Source organism: Aotus nancymaae, unplaced genomic scaffold, assembly GCF_030222135.1.
Source record: "Aotus nancymaae isolate 86718 unplaced genomic scaffold, 86718_ANA_hifiasm-v0.15.2.pri h1tg000021l, whole genome shotgun sequence".
In the NCBI taxonomy this organism is placed as follows: domain Eukaryota; kingdom Metazoa; phylum Chordata; class Mammalia; order Primates; family Aotidae; genus Aotus; species Aotus nancymaae.
In genome coordinates this window covers 780,019-801,575 of record NW_026988433.1, presented here as the reverse complement: position 1 = coordinate 801,575, position 21,557 = coordinate 780,019, and the positions used below count along the sequence as shown (strand labels likewise).

The following is a 21,557-nucleotide window of genomic DNA, read 5'->3' as shown; positions in this document are numbered from 1 at the left end:
TCTCTCTCAGGCAGTGGGGATGTGGGTGCTGGGGTCGGCTCTCTCTGACAGCAGGGATGTGGGTGCTGGGGTCGGCTCTCTCAGGCAGCGGGGATGTGGGTGCTGGGGTCGGCGCTCTCTCAGGCAGTGGGGATGTGGGTGCTGGGGTCGGCTCTCTCTATGACAGCGGGGATGTGGGTGCTGGGGTCGGCTCTCTCTGACAGCGGGGATGTGGGTACTGGGGTCGGCGCTCTCTCAGGCAGCGGGGATGTGGGTGCTGGGGTCGGCTCTCTCAGGCAGCGGGGATGTGGGTGCTGGGGTCGGCTCTCTCTGGCAGCGGGGATGTGGGTGCTGGGGTCGGCTCTCTCTATGACAGCGGGGATGTGGGTGCTGGGGTCGGCTCTCTCTGGCAGTGGGGACAGGGTCGCTGTTGTTGGCCCTCTTTGACAGCGTGAAGGATCCAGGACTCTGTACAGAGCCCAGCCCCGGGGCCTCCCCAGGGAGTGTGGGACACCCCTCCAATTTCAAGAAATGAAACCTGCAGGAAATTCACCCTGTTTTGGGGACCCGGAGCCCAGCCCTTGGGCACGGGTGACACGTAGCTGCACGTAGCTGAAACCTGGTGAAACGGTGGCTCCTCAGAGTGTGGCCCAGACCAGCTGTGTCCGCATCACCCCAGAGCCCCAGGCCCCTCCCCAGAGCTGCTGAGTCTGACTCCTGCAGCATTCTGTGGGTTTTATCACAGGCCCTAGGTGGTCTCTGCTCACAGCGACCCTGCAGGCCTCCAGCACGGCTTCAGGCCGTCACAGCCGAGGCCTCTGCCAGACACCGCCACTGGCCTCAGGAAGCAGCCCCAGCCATCCAGGAACCACCAGGAAGAAAGGGGGAAAGGGCGGGAAAGGGACGCACCTGGAGAGAAGACGCCCTCCAATCCCCACAGACCAGGTCTGCTAAGAAACGAGATCGAGGCGGGACGCCTTCTGCACAAGCACCCCGAGGGCACACCGCGGCTCCCGGGGTCCCCACGCCCGCAGACGGTGACCAGGCTGTGGCCAGTGCCCGGAGGCAAGAGTCCAGAGCCACCCACGTGACACCAGAGCAGAGGGGACGTCCGGGAAACTGGGCACTCTACAGGGGAGTGAGGAGAGAGAGACAGAGACGAGAAGAGAGAGGGAGGGGGAGAGAGAGAACGCGTGCAAAATACAGGCGGGAGACAGAAACACAGGGAACGTCATTCTAGGACCAAAGGAAGTTTTTCATTATTTTTTCTTAGTAAAACGACTTAATTATAACCTAAGTTCAATAAAAATAAGAATTCAAAATAAGAGAATAAAATAAAGCGATATGAAGAGAGAGACTGCAGATCTAAGGAAACAAATTAAGGTCCTGACGAAGAACCTGAAAGTGCCGAGAAATGTAACGGCACCATTAAACCTCGGTGCCTTCAGAATTCCGTATCCTACATTTATTTGTAAAACAACCCTTTTATTATCATGGAAGTAATAGATGTGCCTTGCAGAATATCAGAAAATGGAAGCAAAATGACAACACGGAAAGGTCATGCTTCTAGGCCGGGTGCGGGGCTCACGCCTGTAACCCCAGCACTCTGGGAGGCTGAGGTGGGCGGATCACCTGAGGTCAGGAGTTCAAGACCAGCCTAGTCAACACGGTAAAACCCCGTCTCTACTAAAAAAAAAATACAAAAAGTATCTGGGTGCGGTGTGCACCTGTAATCCCAGCTACTTCGGAGGCTGAGGCAGGAGAACCGCTTGAACCCGGGAGGTGGAGGTTGCAGTGAGCTGAGATCATGCCATTGCACTCCAGCCTGGGTGACGAGAGTGAAACTCTGTCTCAAAAAGTAAATAAATAAATAAAAATTCATGGTGATGCACACCTGTAGTCCCAGCTACTCGGGAGGCTGAGGCAGGAGAACTGCTTGAACCCGGGAGGTGAAGGCTGCAGTGAGCCGTCACGCCACTGCACTCCAGCCTGGGTGACAGAATAAGACTCTGCCTATCAAAAAAGAAAAGATTCCACGTTTCCACGCTGCAGACCCTTCCGCCTCTTCCTCACGCGGTCGCACATGCAGGACACACCGTGCGGTTACCATCGGTCTGTGGTGCTGTCCTTCCAATTCCAGACCTGAACCGACATAACACTTGTCCCGGGCAGCAGATGTGTTGAAGGCAGAACCCGTGGAGAGCCACGCGTGGCCCTGGGCTACTGCGTCAGCAAGCAAGTCCTTGTTGGTGCCGCCGGCCTGCCAAGGGGCACAGGGCGCCCGTTCCACGGCAAACCTTGGTGGCTGGTTGGTGCAGTTGCTGTGCCTGGTGTTTCAGCCTGCTCCACCTCCGGCGTTATCTGGAAACTGCAAGCTTCGTCTAAAGGCTTTAGGAGATTGTGGGGAAGGCTTGGTGTGGCCGCCCTCCATGGGTTGTGCTGTGCACTTTGAGTCACATCACAACAGTGACATCTGGCTGTCCCGCTGTGAGCGACGGTTAGAGGAGCCTGGGATGGCGGCGGTGGCAGCCTGCCTCCTCCGTCTGCAGCCGCCTCTCCACGCTCACACCGGAAGGTCGTCTTCGTGGCGTTGCTCTGGCGCCCTGTGGATGTGCCGCCTCATCCGCCGTCCCCTGAATGGTTTTAATCCCAGTTTATAATCTTTGCCGTCACTTCACCAGCCTTTACTAAGAAATGCATAATACATATACATTTCCATATGTATTATCTGCCCCTGAAAATCCAAGTATTATCATAGGAGAAAAGCTTGAGATAAACGGTGAATGCAGATGAAAAAGACAGTTGAGAGAGAAGGTAATCAACTCGAAAGATGCATAAAAGGAGCTCGGCTGTTAGGCAACTGTGCCTCCCGGCCGAATAAATCACCCCTTCCTTCCCGGTTTGGTGTTCAAGAGGCGTGTTTCTTGCGGCCGCTCCTGCTTCATTTGGTTCCCTGACCGGGAAGTGAGTTTCAGTTGGCAGACGGCTGGCACAGCTTTTCAGGCAGTTTGCCTGGCCCTTCAGAGCAGCCCTGCCGGGGTCCCGCCAGCTCGGGCGATGCAGTTCCTGAGAGTGCTCCCAGGCAGGTATTGGCCTGGTGGAAAGCCTCGCCAGAGCAAAGGAGGAAAGCCCTCGTGGTGTGGATCCACCCAGTGTCTGAACACTGAGAAGGAACCGGTACTTGGAAGGTCTGGACAACAGAAACCTGGTAGGATCGATCCTGGGAAACTGCCCACCTCCTCTGGGTGGAAGGGTGGCCTGAACACCCACATGTGCCAGTCTCGGCACTCGGGATTTGATTTCGTTTCTCTGTGACTGGTTTCAGTACCTGAACTTGTTTCAGTCTCTAGGTGGGTACTGGTGATCTTGCCTCTGTTCTTGACTTGGTTGGTGTGACGTGTGTAATTGTGAGTGAGTGTGGTGGGACCCGGTTGGGGAGAGAATGCGTGCGGCACCGTAACAGGCAGAAAACTGGGGGTAAAGTGCTGAGCCCCAAGCCGCAGTAACGGGCAAAGCCAGTGAGCAACCCCTTTACCTCTCATCCTAACACAGGGAGATGGGTAAGATGCGGAGTGAACCCACTCCATTAGGGGCCATGTTAAAAAAAAAAATTCAAGAAAGGATGTAGTGGAGATTATGGCATCACCATGACACCAGGGAAACTTAGAACTTGGTGTAAAGTAGACTGGTCAGCGTTTGAAGTAGATTGGCCTTCAGAGGGAATAATTAACTATTATGGTACAGCTACTTGGGCACAAGATGAGAGGTGGGGATACCATACTCCCATCTATGTAATTAATCACATCTGATTACAAGCAGGATTAGAAATTATGACTAATGAAAGCTCTAGAGCTTTAGATGTGTTAGCTGTACAGTCTACACAAATGAGAAATGCAGTCTATCAAAACGGACTAGCATTCGATTGTCTGCTGGCCTCAGAAGGAGGAGCCTGCGGCAAATTTAACTGTTGTTTACAAATTAATGAAACAGACAGGCAGCTAGATGAAACAGTCACACCCATGCTCCAGTCCAAACCTGGAAATGGTTGATCTCCAGACTGTGTCGCTGGGTGGCTTTCATCTTTTGGCGGATTCAGGACTCTCACAGGGAGCACGGTTCTTCTGTCGGGCGGCTAACACTCCCTGGCTTTCTGCCACTCCTGTCTGGGGGTATTCAGTCCACCACAGAGGCAGTGCTGACAAAACACATCGCCTCCCTGAAAATGGCACTAAACAGGTAACAGCCATTACCCACAGAAGAAAGCTCATCGCATGAAAGGGCAGAAGGCTATGAAATGGATGTAGGTCTTTTACAGGCTATTTTCCTTTCCCGTCTCCCTTTCCTCACCTTGTATGTGGCTTACACACAGAGATGTACAAGGACAAAGTACAGAAGCTAAGTCTTAAACATCACTTGTAAAGTAACTCGCTAGGGTGTGATCCAACTCCTACCTGGGCACATGCAAATGGCGCAAGAAGGAGCTCCGAGTTTAACTCCTAACGGGCTTACTTGTGCTTCTCTTTAAGAGAATGCAACGCTGTGCCCTCCGAGTGGATGGCAGGTTGGTCAATGATGGGTAAGACTCCCTGAAAGATGAGAGCTAACTAAGACACGCACAGCTGCGGGGAGGCCCACAGAGGCAAAGGTCAAGCCAAGAGCCAGTCTGCTCTCAGCAAGGAGAGCTAGGAGCAGGTACCCAGGAGCCAGTCTGCTCTCAGCAAGGAGTGCTAGGAGCAGGTACCCAGGAGCCAGTCTGCTCTCAGCAAGGAGACCTAGGAGCAGGTACCCAGGAGCCAGTCTGCTCTCAGCAAGGAGTGCTAGGAGCAGGTACCCAGGAGCCAGTCTGCTCTCAGCAAGCAGTGCTAGGAGCAGGTACCCAGGAGCCAGTCTGCTCTCAGCAAGGAGACCTAGGAGCAGGTACCCAGGAGCCAGTCTGCTCTCAGCAAGGAGTGCTAGGAGCAGGTACCCAGGAGCCAGTCTGCTCTCAGCAAGCAGTGCTAGGAGCAGGTACCCAGGAGCCAGTCTGCTCTCAGCAAGGAGACCTAGGAGCAGGTACCCAGGAGCCAGTCTGCTCTCAGCAAGGAGTGCTAGGAGCAGGTACCCAGGAGCCAGTCTGCTCTCAGCAAGGAGTGCTAGGAGCAGGTACCCAGGAGCCAGTCTGCTCTCAGCAAGGAGACCTAGGAGCAGGTACCCAGGAGCCAGTCTGCTCTCAGCAAGGAGTGCTAGGAGCAGGTACCCAGGAGCCAGTCTGCTCTCAGCAAGCAGTGCTAGGAGCAGGTACCCAGGAGCCAGTCTGCTCTCAGCAAGGAGACCTAGGAGCAGGTACCCAGGAGCCAGTCTGCTCTCAGCAAGGAGTGCTAGGAGCAGGTACCCAGGAGCCAGTCTGCTCTCAGCAAGCAGTGCTAGGAGCAGGTACCCAGGAGCCAGTCTGCTCTCAGCAAGGAGACCTAGGAGCAGGTACCCAGGAGCCAGTCTGCTCTCAGCAAGGAGACCTAGGAGCAGGTACCCAGGAGCCAGTCTGCTCTCAGCAAGGAGTGCTAGGAGCAGGTACCCAGGAGCCAGTCTGCTCTCAGCAAGGAGCGCTAGGAGCAGGTACCCGGCAAAGTAACTTCCCAGGCAGGCAAGCAAGTGCCTGTGAGGAGACTTAGACTCTGTCCTATTGTTCCAGCACTCTGTACATTAATAAGAAGGTAAAAGCTTTCTAATAATAGTTTTCATTTTTAATAAAAGCCTTTAAAGGGGGGAAATGAGGAAGGAAATTTAATAAATAAAATAAATGAAACAAGCTAAAGTTTAAATAATAAGCATAACACAGGTAGTGGTTATTAAGAGCAAGTAAGTGAGGTTCTCAAAGGGGAGAAATGAGGAAAAAATATCCTCTTCCCTGCCTTTTGTCTCAGAGAAGGAGGAAGTAAAAGCTGAGAAGTAGCAGGCATGAGATCAGTGGCCTGGAGGTTAGAGATTAAATCCCCCGACCCTTAAGATCTCAGGCAATCTTAAGGGTGGGGGCGATATGGAGAAACGCCCTCTATGGTTCCCATTCGATCTTGCTCAAACCCCCGTGCTTACTTCATCAATCCCAACCCCCTCACAGGTACCTTCTAAAACTGTAAACCCAAGACCCTTTCACATGTAATATCTAGAGTTGTGAGCCTATATAAAGGCGAGATTTCCTTTGTTAGACAAGCTTGGCTATAAGGCAACCATGCCACCTTGCTCCTGGCTGAATAAATCTCCCCTTCAAGACATAATACATCCAAAGACAAATTTCTCTAAAAAAAAATAATAACACTGGACTGGCAGATCTGAAGAGGGCCCTGTTTTCCAGAAAATTTTGAAAGAAAACATAGTTGAGCTCCTGAACACTGAGGGTAAAGACTCTTTAGGCAACAAAAAGTAAATCATTTACAAGAAAAAATCAGCCACACTGGCCTCAGACGTTACCAGCCATCTTCAGAGCCAGAAGGCAGAGGAAAACCATGGCCAAGTGTGAGGGAATGGCTGCAGGACCGCAGAAGCCATACCCAGCTAAGATATCACCCAGTACACAGGGAATGGCTGCAGGACCGCAGAAGCCATACCCAGCTAAGATATCACCCAGTACACAGGGAATGGCTGCAGGACTGCAGAAGCCATACCCAGCTAGGATATCACCCAGTACACAGGGAATGGCTGCAGGACTGCAGAAGCCATAGCCAGCTAGGATATCACCCAGTACACAGGGAATGGCTGCAGGACTGCAGAAGCCATACCCAGCTAAGATATCACCCAGTACACAGGGAATGGCTGCAGGACTGCAGAAGGCATACCCAGCTAAGATATCACCCAGTACACAGGGAATGGCTGCAGGACCGCAGAAGCCATACCCAGCTAAGATATCACCCAGTACACAGGGAATGGCTGCAGGACCGCAGAAGCCATACCCAGCTAAGATATCACCCAGTACACAGGGAATGGCTGCAGGACTGCAGAAGCCATACCCAGCCAAGATAGCACCTGGAACAGAGGCATGAAAGGAGTTCAGCACCCAAGAACCCTTCCTAAAAAACCAGATTCCAGCTGGCAAAGCAATCCAGAGTGGAGTCCAACTTCAGGAATAGAAAAGTGAAAGCCATTGTGTTTGACAGGAGCACTGGATCCTGGAAAGAGACCCTATACCCAGTGATGCAGGAATTATTGTCTCAGACTGGAACACCAGTGTTGCGAAGCAGGACGATATAAAGCAAGGATATGACCAACAACTGTCAGAGTGGGAGGAAAAGAGACAGGCAGAAGAATGGACACACAAATTCGCCACGTTTTACAGGTATGTCTAAAACTGTCATCCATTCTTAAAAGATGACTCAAAGCTTGCACTGCTTTGTAAACTTTTTACAATCGCCTTAGAGAACTCTCTCAAAAATAACTTGCTAGAGAACTATGCATTTGCAATTCAAAAACCCCTTGAGTTTCCTTTTCTCATCTTAAGCTCAAGTGAATGAAATTTAACTCTGACTGCAAATAGCACCCACAGTGTGTTGACATTCGGAGCGGTTTCTGCGTATCCGCCACTGACCTGGAATAATAATCACCGCATGTCAACAGCAGTCTTTCCTGCGTGAAGGTGCCCAGAGTGTTTGCACTATTTTCTTGGCACATTTCTGCATCGGTTAAATTCTTTGGAATGAGTATGTGTTATTTTTACAGAAACAATCGCGTACCTTAAATAGAGAGAAAGCACAGAGGGGCTTGAAGCAAGCATGCAGGATTGTACTCTCTCTTAATGCTGGGTCGTGACAATGGGAATATTTTTGCACTGTTCACAGTTTTTTTAAATCTTTCATCCTGTATGTTCCTTTGTCTGCTTTTCACCTGATGAATTCCATTGCAATCCATGAATCTGACACGGCAAGGCAGCCTCACCGCCCTCAGGAGCAGGCAAAGCGATTCTGCAGGGAGAACAGAGGCCAAGGCGGGGTCGCCGTCAGCCCCAGGCCGGGGGTTCCTCCTGGTGGGCGAGCTCCAGATTTCAGCCACCACAGTGCAACCCTGAATTGGAGGGATTGGAGCTGAGGGGTGTCAGGGACGTTGAGCAGGGCTCCTGCAGCTCCCGGAACACGGAGACCAAAGCCTCCGGAGCAAGCCTGGATTCCTGGAGCCCCGGCCTGGGGCTGCGGCCATGCTGTCAGTGAGAGCACGTCCCTCCTCCACCTCTGCCCTCCCTTCCCTGTCCGTTCCCGGCAGCTCACTCGACCTCACAGCTCACAGGACGCCCCCCAGCTGCCCACCCGCTGCCCCACCCAGCCCTGCAGCAAATGAATCCACAGACGCAGCCCCTGTGCTGCCGAGTCCCCCAGGGTCCTGAGCAGCCTTGTGCCCTGTGCCCCGCCCCAGTCACCCCAGAACCTGAGCAGCTTTCCCTCCTGGGCAACGGGCCCACTTGGGATCTAGGTTGTCACCGTCCCGCCAGCCCCGTGCCTCACTGCAAGGAGTTGGCTGCGTGGAGCCCTGTGCTGCAGGGGAGGGCATCGGGGAAGCCTGGGGGCTGGGTCAGCAGCCTGGCCTGCCACACGGGGGCCCCGTCTTCCTGGGCTAGAACACCAGAGCGGGCACTGCCCAGCCACCAGGAGTGGCTGGCTCCAGACAGGAGACTGTGGAAGAGGAAGAGCCCCACGGCCATCCCTCCCCGGCCACGCCACCCCAGCCTACACCGTCCTCTCTTGGGATGTCCGGAAGGACGGGTTTAGCCGCTAGGACCCAGGGCCTACGGAGGGAGATCCTGAAATTCTGCCGCAGGCAAGGGGCTCGCCAGGCCCTCCCAGAGTGGGACAGAGCACGGGCTGGGGCGGGTCCTGGGGAAGGGGCGGCTGTGGCCCGGGGTGGAAATCCCTGCGGGGAAGCCGCCACAGCTGGAGGCTGACGGATGGACCTGCCAATCCCGCACAAGTTCCCGTGCAGAAAAGGCCACGGCAGGTTCCCGTGCAAAGAAACTATGGTGAAGGCTCCGTGTGCGGAGAGATGCGCGGTGGGGCCAGTAGAGCAAGAGCCAGATGAGGACAACCACGGAGCCTGGAAGGCTGGGCAGGGGTGGCACCAAGCCCCACAGGCCCACCCCCCACAGAACCACCCCCACAGGCCCACCCCCCACAGGCCCACCCCCCACAGGCCCATCCCCCACAGGCCCATCCCCCACAGACCCACCCCCACAGGCCCACCCCCCACAGGCCCACCCCCCACAGGCCCATCCCCCACAGGCCCACCCCCCACAGGCCCACCCCCCACAGACCCACCCCCCACAGACCCACCCCCACAGACCCATCCCCCACAGACCCACCCCCCACAGGCCCATCCCCCACAGGCCCACCCCCCCACAGGCCCACCCCCCACAGGCCCACCCCCACAGGCCCACCCCCCACAGACCCACCCCCCACAGGCCCACCCCCCACAGACCCACCCCCCACAGGCCCATCCCCCACAGACCCACCCCCCACAGGCCCATCCCCCACAGACCCACCCCCCCACAGACCCACCCCCCACAGACCCACCCCCCAACCATCCCCCACAGACCCACCCCCCACAGACCCACCCCCCACAGGCCCAGCCCCCACAGACCCATCCCCCAACCATCCCCCACAGACCCACCCCCCACAGACCCACCCCCCACAGGCCCACCCCCCACAGACCCACCCCCCACAGACCCACCCCCACAGACCCACCCCCACAGACCCACCCCCCACAGGCCCATCCCCCACAGGCCCACCCCCCCACAGGCCCACCCCCCACAGGCCCACCCCCCACAGGCCCACCCCCCACAGACCCACCCCCCACAGACCCACCCCCCACAGACCCACCCCCCACAGGCCCATCCCCCACAGACCCACCCCCCACAGGCCCATCCCCCACAGACCCACCCCCCCACAGACCCACCCCCCACAGACCCACCCCCCAACCATCCCCCACAGACCCACCCCCCACAGACCCACCCCCCACAGGCCCAGCCCCCACAGACCCATCCCCCAACCATCCCCCACAGACCCACCCCCCACAGACCCACCCCCCACAGGCCCACCCCCCACAGACCCACCCCCCACAGACCCACCCCCACAGACCCATCCCCCACAGACCCACCCCCCACAGGCCCATCCCCCACAGGCCCACCCCCCCACAGGCCCACCCCCCACAGGCCCACCCCCCACAGACCCACCCCCCACAGACCCACCCCCCACAGGCCCATCCCCCACAGACCCACCCCCCACAGGCCCATCCCCCACAGACCCACCCCCCCACAGACCCACCCCCCACAGACCCACCCCCCAACCATCCCCCACAGACCCACCCCCCACAGACCCACCCCCCCACAGACCAACCCCCCACAGGCCCACCCCCCACAGACCCACCCCCCACAGACCCACCCCCCACAGGCCCACCCCCCACAGGCCCACCCCCCACAGACCCACCCCCCACAGGCCCATCCCCCACAGACCCACCCCCCCACAGACCCACCCCCCACAGACCCACCCCCCAACCATCCCCCACAGACCCACCCCCCACAAACCCACCCCCCCACAGACCCACCCCCCACAGACCCACCCCCCACAGACCCACCCCCCACAGACCCACCCCTCACAGGCCCACCCCCCACAGGCCCACCCCCCACAGACCCACCCCCCACAGACCCACCCCCCACAGGCCCACCCCCCACAGACCCACCCCCCACAGACCCACCCCCCACAGACCCACCCCCCACAGGCCCACCCCCCACAGGCCCACCCCCACAGACCCACCCCCCACAGACCCATCCCCCAACCACCCCCCACAGACCCACCCCCCACAGACCCACCCCCCACAGGCCCACCCCCCACAGGCCCACCCCCCACAGACCCACCCCCCACAGACCCACCCCCCACAGGCCCACCCCCCACAGGCCCACCCCCACAGACCCATCCCCCAACCACCCCCCACAGACCCACCCCCCACAGACCCACCCCCCACAGGCCCACCCCCCACAGACCCACCCCCCACAGGCCCACCCCCCACAGGCCCACCCCCCACAGACCCACCCCCCACAGACCCACCCCCCACAGGCCCACCCCCCACAGACCCACCCCCCACAGGCCCACCCCCCACAGGCCCACCCCCACAGACCCACCCCCCACAGACCCATCCCCCAACCACCCCCCACAGACCCACCCCCCACAGGCCCACCCCCCACAGACCCACCCCCCACAGACCCACCCCCCACAGGCCCACCCCCCACAGACCCACCCCCCACAGACCCACCCCCCACAGGCCCACCCCCCACAGGCCCACCCCCCACAGGCCCACCCCCACAGACCCACCCCCCACAGACCCATCCCCCAACCACCCCCCACAGACCCACCCCCCACAGACCCACCCCCCACAGACCCACCCCCCACAGGCCCACCCCCCACAGGCCCACCCCCCACAGACCCACCCCCCACAGGCCCACCCCCCACAGGCCCACCCCCCACAGACCCACCCCCCACAGACCCACCCCCCACAGGCCCACCCCCCACAGACCCACCCCCCACAGACCCACCCCCCACAGGCCCACCCCCCACAGGCCCATCCCCCACAGACCCATCCCCCAACCATCCCCCACAGGCCCACCCCCCACAGGCCCATCCCCCAACCATCCCCCGACTGTGGGAAGCAGGAGGGATGAGGACGCCAGGCTCTGCCCCGGCCGGTGCCCGACTGGGAAGCAGGAGGGATGAGGACGCCAGGCTCTGCCCCGGCCGGTGCCCAACTGTGGGAAGCAGGAGGGATGAGGACACCAGGCTCTGCCCCGGCCGGTGCCCGACTGTGGGAAGCAGGAGGGATGAGGACGCCAGGCTCTGCCCGGCCAGTGCCCGACTGTGGGAAGCAGGAGGGATGAGGACGCCAGGCTCTGCCCGGCCGGTGCCCGACTGTGGGAAGCAGGAGGGATGAGGACGCCAGGCTCTGCCCCGGCCGGTGCCCAACTGTGGGAAGCAGGAGGGATGAGGACACCAGGCTCTGCCCCGGCCGGTGCCCGACTGTGGGAAGCAGGAGGGATGAGGACGCCAGGCTCTGCCCGGCCAGTGCCCGACTGTGGGAAGCAGGAGGGATGAGGACGCCAGGCTCTGCCCCGGCCGGTGCCCAACTGTGGGAAGCAGGAGGGATGAGGACGCCAGGCTCTGCCCCGGCCGGTGCCCGACTGTGGGAAGCAGGAGGGATGAGGACGCCAGGCTCTGCCCGGCCAGTGCCCGACTGTGGGAAGCAGGAGGGATGAGGACACCAGGCTCTGCCCAGCCGGTGCCCAACTGTGGGAAGCAGGAGGGATGAGGACACCAGGCTCTGCCACGGCCGGTGCCCGACTGTGGGAAGCAGGAGGGATGAGGACGCCAGGCTCTGCCCGGCCAGTGCCCGACTGTGGGAAGCAGGAGGGATGAGGACGCCAGGCTCTGCCCCGGCCGGTGCCCGACTGGGAAGCAGGAGGGATGAGGACGCCAGGCTCTGCCTGGCCGGTGCCCGACTGTGGGAAGCAGGAGGGATGAGGACGCCAGGCTCTGCCCTGGCCGTGCCAACTGTGGGAAGCAGCCAGCAGCTCAGAGGAACTGCCTCCTCCGACGGGGCTTGGCCAGTCCGCTCCATGGGCCAGAGGGTCTGGGGTGTTGGCTATGGGATGTGGCGGAGTCCAGCTGGGGGTCACAGCATCTGGGGATGTCTGCCAAGAAGGCTGAGGTGGGCAAGGGAGTCTGGGGGTGTGGCCAGAGGGTCTGGGGTTTCCAGCTGGGGAGTCTGGGGTTGTAGCCATGGGTTCTGAGGGTGTCTGGCGGTATCAGTCAAGTGGTGTGTGGGTGTCCGACTGGGGTCTGAGGGTGTCAGTGGGGGCCTGGGGGTGTCAGTGGGCATCTGGGGGTGTCAATAGGGACCTGGGAGTGTCATTGGGGGCCTGGGGAGTCGTGTTAGCTGCTGTGGGCTGTCCTGCAGGGCTGCCTGGGGGTGTCAGTGTGGGCCTGGGGGTGTCAGTGTAGGCCTGGGGGTGTCAGTGGGGGGCTGGGGGTGTCAGTGTAGGCCTGGGGGTGTCAGTGGGAGTTTGGGGGTATCAGTGGGAATCTGGGGGTGTCAGTGGGAATCTGGGGTGTCAGTGGGGGCCTGGGAATGTCAGTGGTGGCCTGGGAATGTCAGTGGGGGCCTGGGGGGTATCATTGGGGGCTGAGGGGTATCAGTGGGGGCCAGGCATTTTCAGTGGGGGCCAGGGGATATCAGTAGGGATCTGGGGGTGTCCTTGGGGGCTTGGATGTGTCAGTAGGGGCCAGGGGGTGTCAGTGGGGATCTGGGGGTGTCCATGGGAGACTGGAGGTGTCAGTGGGGGCTGGGGGTTGTCAGTGGGGGTCTGGGGGGTGTCACTGGGGGTCTGGGGGTGTCCGTGGGGGCCTGGGGGTGTCCATGGGGGCCTGGGGGTGTCAGTGGGCATCTGGGGGTGTCAGTGGGGGCCTGGGGCTATCTGTGGGGGTCTGGGGAGTCGTGTTAGCCACTGTGGACTGTTCTGCAGGGCTGCCTGGGCTGTTTGAGGACATGGACGTTCCAGAACAGCAGAAAGTTCCCAGAAGACAAGCCAGGCTCCAGCACCAGGACCAGGCTTCTGGCCTAGAGACCACAGCCCTGTGTGTGCTGGGCACTGAGGGCGTGGCAGATCATCCTGGCAGTCTTCCTGCCAGTCCTGTGGGGTATCAGGAGGGGCTGCCCACCCACCTGTGCTGCCTCTGGAGAGTAGCCTAGCCCCTGCCCACCCTGGTCCAGCCCCCCTCTCCAGAGCTGGCTGTGGGGGTGGTGGCGGGGCGGGGGGTGTCCAGGACCGCAGAGTGCTGCTACCCTCTAGTGGGCATGTGGGGTCCTGCAGCCCAGAACCTGGCCCCCAGCCCGCAGGAGTCCCTGCCGGCCCCACGCACCTTAGAGGCCCCCCCGCAGTGTTCCCACCTCAGCTCCCAGGAAGACCTCAGGGTCTCTCTCACCGACTAAAACACTTCCCCCAAGGGCCCTCCCTGCAGCCCAGAGCCCACCACACCGCCCCAGCTTCCTCCCGTGCTCAGTGAGACCTGAGTGGTTTGGGAGGATGCAGGTGGGGTTTCTAGACTGTCCCTCAGTCTGGGGCTCCTCCCATGACTGCAGCAGGGTGGAGGGTCTGGGTCCTCGGTCCAGGCTGCGGCGGTCCCTCCTCGGTCCAGGCTACGGTGGTCTGTAGGGCTGTTGGCCCCACAGAGTCGTGGAGTGTCCCTTATGCTGTGCTGAGGTGCAGGATCTGAGAAGTAAAGAGACAGGACACTGAAGAACTGGAGAGCAGCTGGACTCGGGGGGCCGCGCCACCTATGAGCGGAGATCGGTGAGAGCCCCCAGTGCCCAGAAGCATCTGTATTTATTAGGTACAAGAGTCCTGAATGAGGTCGTCATCTATAGGCTTAGTGATAGGGCATACATAATCACATGAGTCACAAGCCAGGGGGCCACCCCATCATGTCACCTGGGCAGAGAGGCAGGTGGGCCTGGCACTCACACACTGGAGGGTGGGAGCTGCCACCTCTGCACCTGGTTCCTGCCCTCTCCTGTTCACCCGGGCACAGCCAGGGCAAGGCCAATCCCACAAGGACGCAAGTCCCTGTGCGGCCAGAACTTTCTGGCACAAGGGCAGGAACAAAGAGCACCTTCTATGCAGAATGCGGTGGACGTGAGGGGGAGAGGGGGCGCTGCGGGGGGAGAGGGGGCGCTGGCGGGGGAGGGGGGAGCTGAGGGGAGGGAGGGGCGCTGGGTGAGAAGTTGCGTTGGTGGAGGGGGGCGCTGGGGGGAGAGGGGGGCGCTGGGTGAGAAGTTGCGTTGGTGGAGGGGGGCGCTGGGGGGAGGGAGGGGGCGCTGGGGGGAGAGAGGGGGCGCTGGGGGGAGAGAGGGGGCGCTGGGGGGAGAGAGGGGGCACGGGGGGAAGGGGGTGCTGGGGGGAAGGTGGCGCTGGGAGAGAGAGGTGGTGCTGGGGTGGAGAGGGGGCACGGGGGGGAGAAGGGGTACTGGGGGAGAGGGGTACTGGGGGGAGGTGGCGCTGATGGGAGAGAGGGGGCACGGGGCGAAAGGTTGCATTTGTGGGGAGGGTGCTGGGGGGAAGAGGTGGCGCTGGGGGGAGGGGCCTCGGCACAGTCAGGGTGGCAGCGGGGCCAGGACGCCAGGACCTGCTGTGCTTCACCTCCGTGGCGATAGCACCCAACAGCGTGGGGCCACCGAGGCGCCTGGCATCCCAAGGCATCCGCAGGAGGAAGCTACGGCTGTAGGGGGTCAGCCTGGGCGAGCTCAGCCCCCCAACGCCACACAGAACACACGACCACAGTTTCATCCAAATCAAGGCTGTATTTATAGTCACTGACTGACATGGGGACAGAGTAACACAAGCGGGGCCGCTGTGGAAACGTGGCTGAAACACAGAACGGATCAAAGCAAGCGGCCCGGAGGCTGACCCCAGTGCCGGGAACTCCAGCAGGGACACCGCCCCGACGCAGGGAATGAATACAGAAGGCCTCGGGGAGGGCAGGACCCAAACCGAGAGGAGGCCAGGCCAAGGGCCTGGGAGGCGGGGACCACGCTCAGGCGACGCTGACGCCTCAGATGGGAGAAAACACACCAGCGAGTCGTTGTGTTTTTTGTAATCAGCCTTTAGACTCTTGCATTTGTAAAACTCCACCGGTCTGGTCTACAGATTTTGAGAACACTGCACCATCCACACAAACGTCCACAGAATCGCCCTGCGGCTGGAGCCAGCCAGTCCTGAAGCCCACACGAGCCACCCAGGAGTGCTGCTCTCCTGGCCCAGTGGCCCTGCTGGGGGCACCCAACCCCTCCACGGACCCAGGGGCTGGGAGGTCGCAGGAGGAAGGTTCCTCCACCACCAACAGGGCCGCCCGCCCGCAGAGGAGCACTTGCATAGTTGACGGGAAGCGGCTGCCCGTGAGCTTCTGAGGACGTTTACAACTGGCAGCGCCTGGGTTTTTGTGACCATGTTCGTTAGATAAACAACCAGAGGGGTTTCTGGAAACCGTTTTTATAAAGTCTATCTGGGTCAAGAATTTAATAACGTCATATATTTGTATCAACAGACTATTTACACGTTTCGTTTGTTTTTTAAAAAACAAACCAAAAAGTTCTTACACTTCTGCATAACAGAATAAGGCAAAAACCACAGTTTTGTACATTATCATTATTATTTTAATATAGATCTGTAACTTCGGTTCCAAGTACCAAGGGGGCCAGGGCTGGCCTGAGTGGGGCCTCACAGTGCGCTGGACGAAGTGACCGGTTTTTCTCCGTAAATAAGACAAAGAAACCCTGGGGATCTGGAGAAGGATCTGAGGCCGTCAAACTGCAAATCCCAACCGAAAACGAAGAAGCCAAAGTTTCTTTTTTGGTTCTTTTAAATGTCTAAAGAGCATAAAATTAAGAAAAATACAAATCCATTAAAAACACTTCTCATCTGTGGGGGGAAAGGTACAAACACGATTTTTTCTGCCAAGAGCCGAATCCCAAACTCGGAAACCGAAGCCTCGCCCCGGGAAGGCCGCGGAGCTGTGCCTGAGGTCCGGGCGGGCGCCCCGGGACTACCGCGCCTCCACCTCCGGGGGGTTGCGGGACGGCGAGTAGTCCGCGCGGCTCGCCCGGCCCGAGGCCCCCCAGCGGCGTAGTCCGGCTCCGCGGCGGCCCGGGGGGCGTGGGGGGCCCGGCCGCGGTCACCAGCGGGGGCGGCGCGCCGAGCGCGGCGGCGGCGGGCGGGGTCCGCGCCAGGAGCCCGTTGTGCAGCGCGGCGGGCGCGAGGCGCGGGAAGTGCAGGGCGCCCAGCGGGGGCAGCAGCGCGGCGTCCAGGGCGGGGTTGGCGGGCGGCGCGCGCAGGCGGTCGGGGCTGAAGTCGTGCGGCTCGCGGTCGCGGTAGGGGCGCTCCGGGGGCTCGAACACGGCGCCGGGGCCCGGGGCGGCGGCGGGGAAGGCGCGGCGGGGCAGCTCCGGGCCGCGGAAGGGCTCGCGCAGCGGGTCCCACGCGAAGCCCGCGCCCAGGCGCTCGCGGCCCAGGCCCAGCTGCAGGGGCGCGGGGTGCGGGGCGCCCCCCGGGGGCTCGGGCGCCTCCTCCTCCCCGCGCTCCTCCTTGACCTTCACGTCGCCGCGGGGCGAGGCGCGCGCGGCCGTCTTGGCGCCGTCCTCCTTGGCGGGCGAGCGGCTCTCCTTGACCCGAGGCTCGGCCTCGCGCTCCGCGGGGACCCCGGCCCGGCACAGCTCGCCCTGGCCGCGGAGCAGGAGGCCGCTGACGGGGTGGCCGGCGGGGGTCGCGGGCGAGGCCCGGCTCAGCAGGCGCGTCTTCTCCAGCAGGTCCCTGGGGCGGCGAGGCGGGACCGAGTCACCCCCGAGACCCGCCACGTGGCGGCGGCCCCTCGGCACCCAGGGCTCCCCAGACCCCCGCGCTGGGGAGACAGAAGCGGGATGAGCCGCCCCGGCCCCTCCCCTGTTCCCCTGGAAGGACGAGGAGCTCCTCCCTCACACTCCGTGCGTGGGACCGCAGCCACCTGGAGGTCCCCTGACGGCAGGTGTGGGCCGCCTGTGGGGGGTCTCTCACCCTCCTCACCCTTCCCCAGGGAGCAGAGCTTTGGCCCTGTCTACCGGGCTCAGCACACAGCTGGACAGGGGGTGGGTGGGGACAGAGCAGGACGAGGTGGGGGAGCGGGAACTGGGGAGGGAACAGGGGATGGGGAGAGGGAACCAGGGAGGGAGAGGGGAGGGGGAGAGGGGATGGGGGGAGAGGGAACTGGGGAGGGGAGGGGGAACTGGGGAGGGGAGGGAATGGGGCAGTGAAGGGTAACTGGGGGGAGAAGGAACTGGGGAGGGAGGGTAACGGGGGGGAGGGAACGGGGCAGGGGAGGGTAATGGGGGAGGGAACTGGGGAGGGAGGGTAACGGGGGGAGGGAACGGGGCAGGGGAGGGTAACGGGGGCACTCACCGTTCCTGCCCCTCCTTGCTGTTGTCCAGCTCTCGGTCATGGTTGGTCAGGGCTGACACCCGCTCGGCATCCACAGACTTGGGCCACGGGGGTGGTGCAGGGAAAGAAGGCGGTGCCCGGTGCAGCCGGTTCCAGGCGTCATGGGGGCTGGGCAGGCCATGCACGGAGGAGCCCTCCTTAGGGGCAAAGATGCTGCCGCCAGGAGCTGGGAACAGAGGCCAGGGAGCATGACGTGAGGTCTATCCCCTCCCCAGAAGAATCCAGTAGGGGTTTCAGGTGGGCTGACACTGAGGAGGGGGTACCCGAAGCAGGCCCAGCCCAGAGAGGAGGGAGGTCAGCCAGGCTCTGGGGTTCCTGCAGAGCACACAGGTGTGGGGGAGGGGGAGGGGGGCACGGGCCAGGTCACTCACCCAGTGCGTGGCTGCCCAGGCCCCCAAAGGCGTGGCTGCTCAGGCTCCCAAGGCCCCCGAAGGTACTTGGTCTGCTGAAAGGGTCTGTGGGGGCAACCGCGGACTCAGGTCTGCAAAGCCTGGGCTGTGGCTTCCGCCTGGCTGGGTGGGGCTGCTGCCCACATGACCTACAGGGTTCCCCAGGGCTCGGGGCCACCTTTCCCCCCACCCCCAGGGCACTGAGGAAGCAGCCAGGCTGCGCTGGCATGAGGCACCCACCTGTCAGGGGGCCAGTGGGCAGGAAGCTGCTGGGATGGGCTGAGGGTCCAAATGGGTTGGAGACAGGATGGGCGGCACCTAGGGGTGGCAGGCAGGTTTGACAGAGGCCAGGAGAGAGCACCAGGGCCTCCCGTCGACAGCTCTGCTCACAGGAGAACCCCAATTTCCTCTGTGAACCTCCACCCCCGCCCCCGTTGTCTCGCATGCCCTGAGGGCTGAAACGTGTCCAGTCAGAGTTAAGAGGTGGAATCTACCCCTACCCCATGACCCGGAGGTTTGACTTGGGGCTGCAGCGGCAGCCATCCTGGGACCTCAAGGGGGTAAGGGAGGGAGGTGCTGAGTGCAGTGCAGCCCTCGGAGCAAAGGAGCCCCAACTTGGGCAGAGACAAAGTCCACAAGTAAGATGCACCTGGATCAGACCACTCCTGAAGCTCTTATCCCAGAGTTTTCACCTGGGAGCTGATAAAGCGTCCTCACTTCTTATTGTGGTGCTGGGCCTCAGGCCCGGATGGACATGACTCCGTCTTGGGTGCTGCACCTGGCAGCCCCTCGTGGCATTCCTGGGCACAGGCCCTGCCCACAGTGCCATGACAACATTGGCCCTGGCCCCCCAACAACCCTCTGAGACCCATGGAACCCAGTGGAGGGCAACCATGTGGGGCCCTGGCCCCGGGAGGAGACAGTGCTGTCGGATCAGGGGCTGCCCTGAACCTGGGGGTGGGCTTCCCACGCTGCAGAGGGCAGGTTTCCGGTAAAGACCACGAGGGCGTCATCTCTAGGTCACTGCAGCTCCCTCCCAGCCCTGATCCTGGGGACCCCACAGCGGGTGTTCACACCTCCCACGTGGGATGCTGCGGGTACGCCCACGGTGCTCACAGTTCCCACGTGGGATGCTGTGGGTACGTCCACGGTGCTCACAGTTCCCACGTGGGATGCTGCGGGTACGCCCACGGTGCTCACAGTTCCCACGTGGGATGCTGCGGGTACGCCCACGGTGCTCACAGCTCCACGTGGGATGCTGCGGGTACATCCACGGTGCTCACAGCTCCACGTGGGATGCTGCGGGTACGTCCACGGTGCTCACAGCTCCACGTGGGATGCTGCGGGTACGTCCACAGCTTTTGGTCACCACTGAGCTCTGGCCTGAAAGCTAATGGCACTCTTCTAAACTAACAGAAGACAACAGCCCGCCACACGCTATGAAAACACAGCTGTGGAAGCGAGTGCAGCAGGCGGTGGAGGAAGTGAATTGTCTCAAATGCCTGCGCTGTGCAAGGCTCAAGAATTAATATTCTCAACCTCCAGATCAAGCTAGAAAAGGCCAGGAAAGTGAGCAGCACACAGGAAAACACACAGAGAGAGGACAAGGCCAAAGCTGCTCCTTTAAAATCCTGGTCAGACTGGCCGGGCGCGGTGGCTCACGCCTGTAACCCCAGCGCTTCGGGAGGCTGAGGTGGATCACAAGGTCAGGAGTTTGAGACCAGCCTGGCCAACATAGTGAAACCCCGTCTCTACTAAAAATACAAAACTTAGCCAGGCATGGTGGCACATGCCTGTTAATCCCAGCTACTCGGGAGGCTGAGGCAGGAGAATGGCTGGAACCCAGGAGGCGGAGGTTGCAGTGAGCTGAGATCACACCACTGCACCTCAGCCTGGGTGACAGAGTGATACTCTATCTCACAAATAAATAAAATGAAATAAAATAACGGTGAAACAGACAAACTGCTGGTGAGATTAGCGACGGGAAAAGAGAGATGGCACAGCCAAGCAATATGAAGAATTACTAGGGCCTGCAGAGTTCGGGCGTGACAGACGGACGCCGACGGCTACGGGGCCGGCCCAGAATCCACTTACTGGCGACACTCGGGTTCCTAACGGACTCAAGAAGCAGCAGAAAGCGTGAGCACCACACCCAGGGGGAAAAGTCAGTACTTTGGACTTGAAATGTGAGCCTGCCAAGCCTTCAAAGCAGTGAGGACAGCATCTCACAAGAGCTCCTCCAGAGAACAGAAGAGGGGAAACTCCCTCACTCAGTGGAGGCTAACACGGCCTCGTGGCAAAACCAGGCACGTGCATCCAGGAAAGGAAACTCATCTGAGCAAAGCGCTAGGGGGCGGCTGCAGCCACGCCCAGGTCTATACAGGGAGCAAATCCACTCCGACACGTGGCTTTCCAACAGAAAGCGTAAAGGAACCGACACATTTCTTTGCATTGGTAAGAATTTAGCAAGACTGCCAGCTACAAAACCAAGCGATGGCACACAAGTGTGCGAAGCAGATACGCCCGTCTATTTTCTAGCAACGGCTTGAGCGACGTGACTTAGAAATTCCAGTCGCAGTATTAGTAAAATATGAAGCATCTGTGAATAACTTACCAAGACCTAAATAAATGAGATGTGGCATGCTCAGGACTAGGAAAATGATACCAGAGAGATACAAACCCTCTCAGGTTCATGTGTATACCTTTAACCCAATTCCAGCAAAAGCTGGAACCTAACAGGCAGACTTAAAGTTTATACAGAAGAGAAAGAAAGCAACCAGGAAGTATCCTGCCGCCCGCCAGCCAGACATCAAGGCCTGCCATGCACACGGAGACAGGTGTAGCACTGGTCTGGAGGCCAGAGGAGGCCCCATCTCGGAGGACGAATGGCAGGACACTGAGGGACAGCCAACAGGGGTCCAGAGGAGGGAAGGGAGGCAGGGAAGGAGCAGGGTCGATGGGGTGGGCAGTGTTGAGGGTCCAAAACTGGGCCCCACACTGAGCAGGTGTCCTCGGGGCTTGAGCCAGACTGCGGACAGCCAGAAACTGCAGCCGGGACCTCTGCTTTCTGAGAAACCCAGACTAGTGGGATGCCACTACTGTCTACACTACTGTGTACACATGGGTGCTGGGGAAGGTTCTGGAAGCAGGACAGGCAGCGCAGAGCCCAC

General features: G+C 60.7%; 1 protein-coding gene across 1 annotated transcript in view; it reads right to left on the bottom strand.

Annotated features, from left to right (window-relative positions):
• Window positions 1-16,574: 16,574 nt before the first annotated feature.
• Window positions 16,575-21,557, bottom strand: part of FBRSL1 (fibrosin like 1) — an 85,653-nt gene continuing 80,670 nt past the window's right edge. The window contains 5 exon segments of the mRNA XM_064379531.1: window positions 16,575-16,619; window positions 16,621-17,338; window positions 17,960-18,164; window positions 18,370-18,453; window positions 18,628-18,705. Of these exon segments, the coding sequence (XP_064235601.1) occupies window positions 16,575-16,619; window positions 16,621-17,338; window positions 17,960-18,164; window positions 18,370-18,453; window positions 18,628-18,705 (1,130 nt within the window).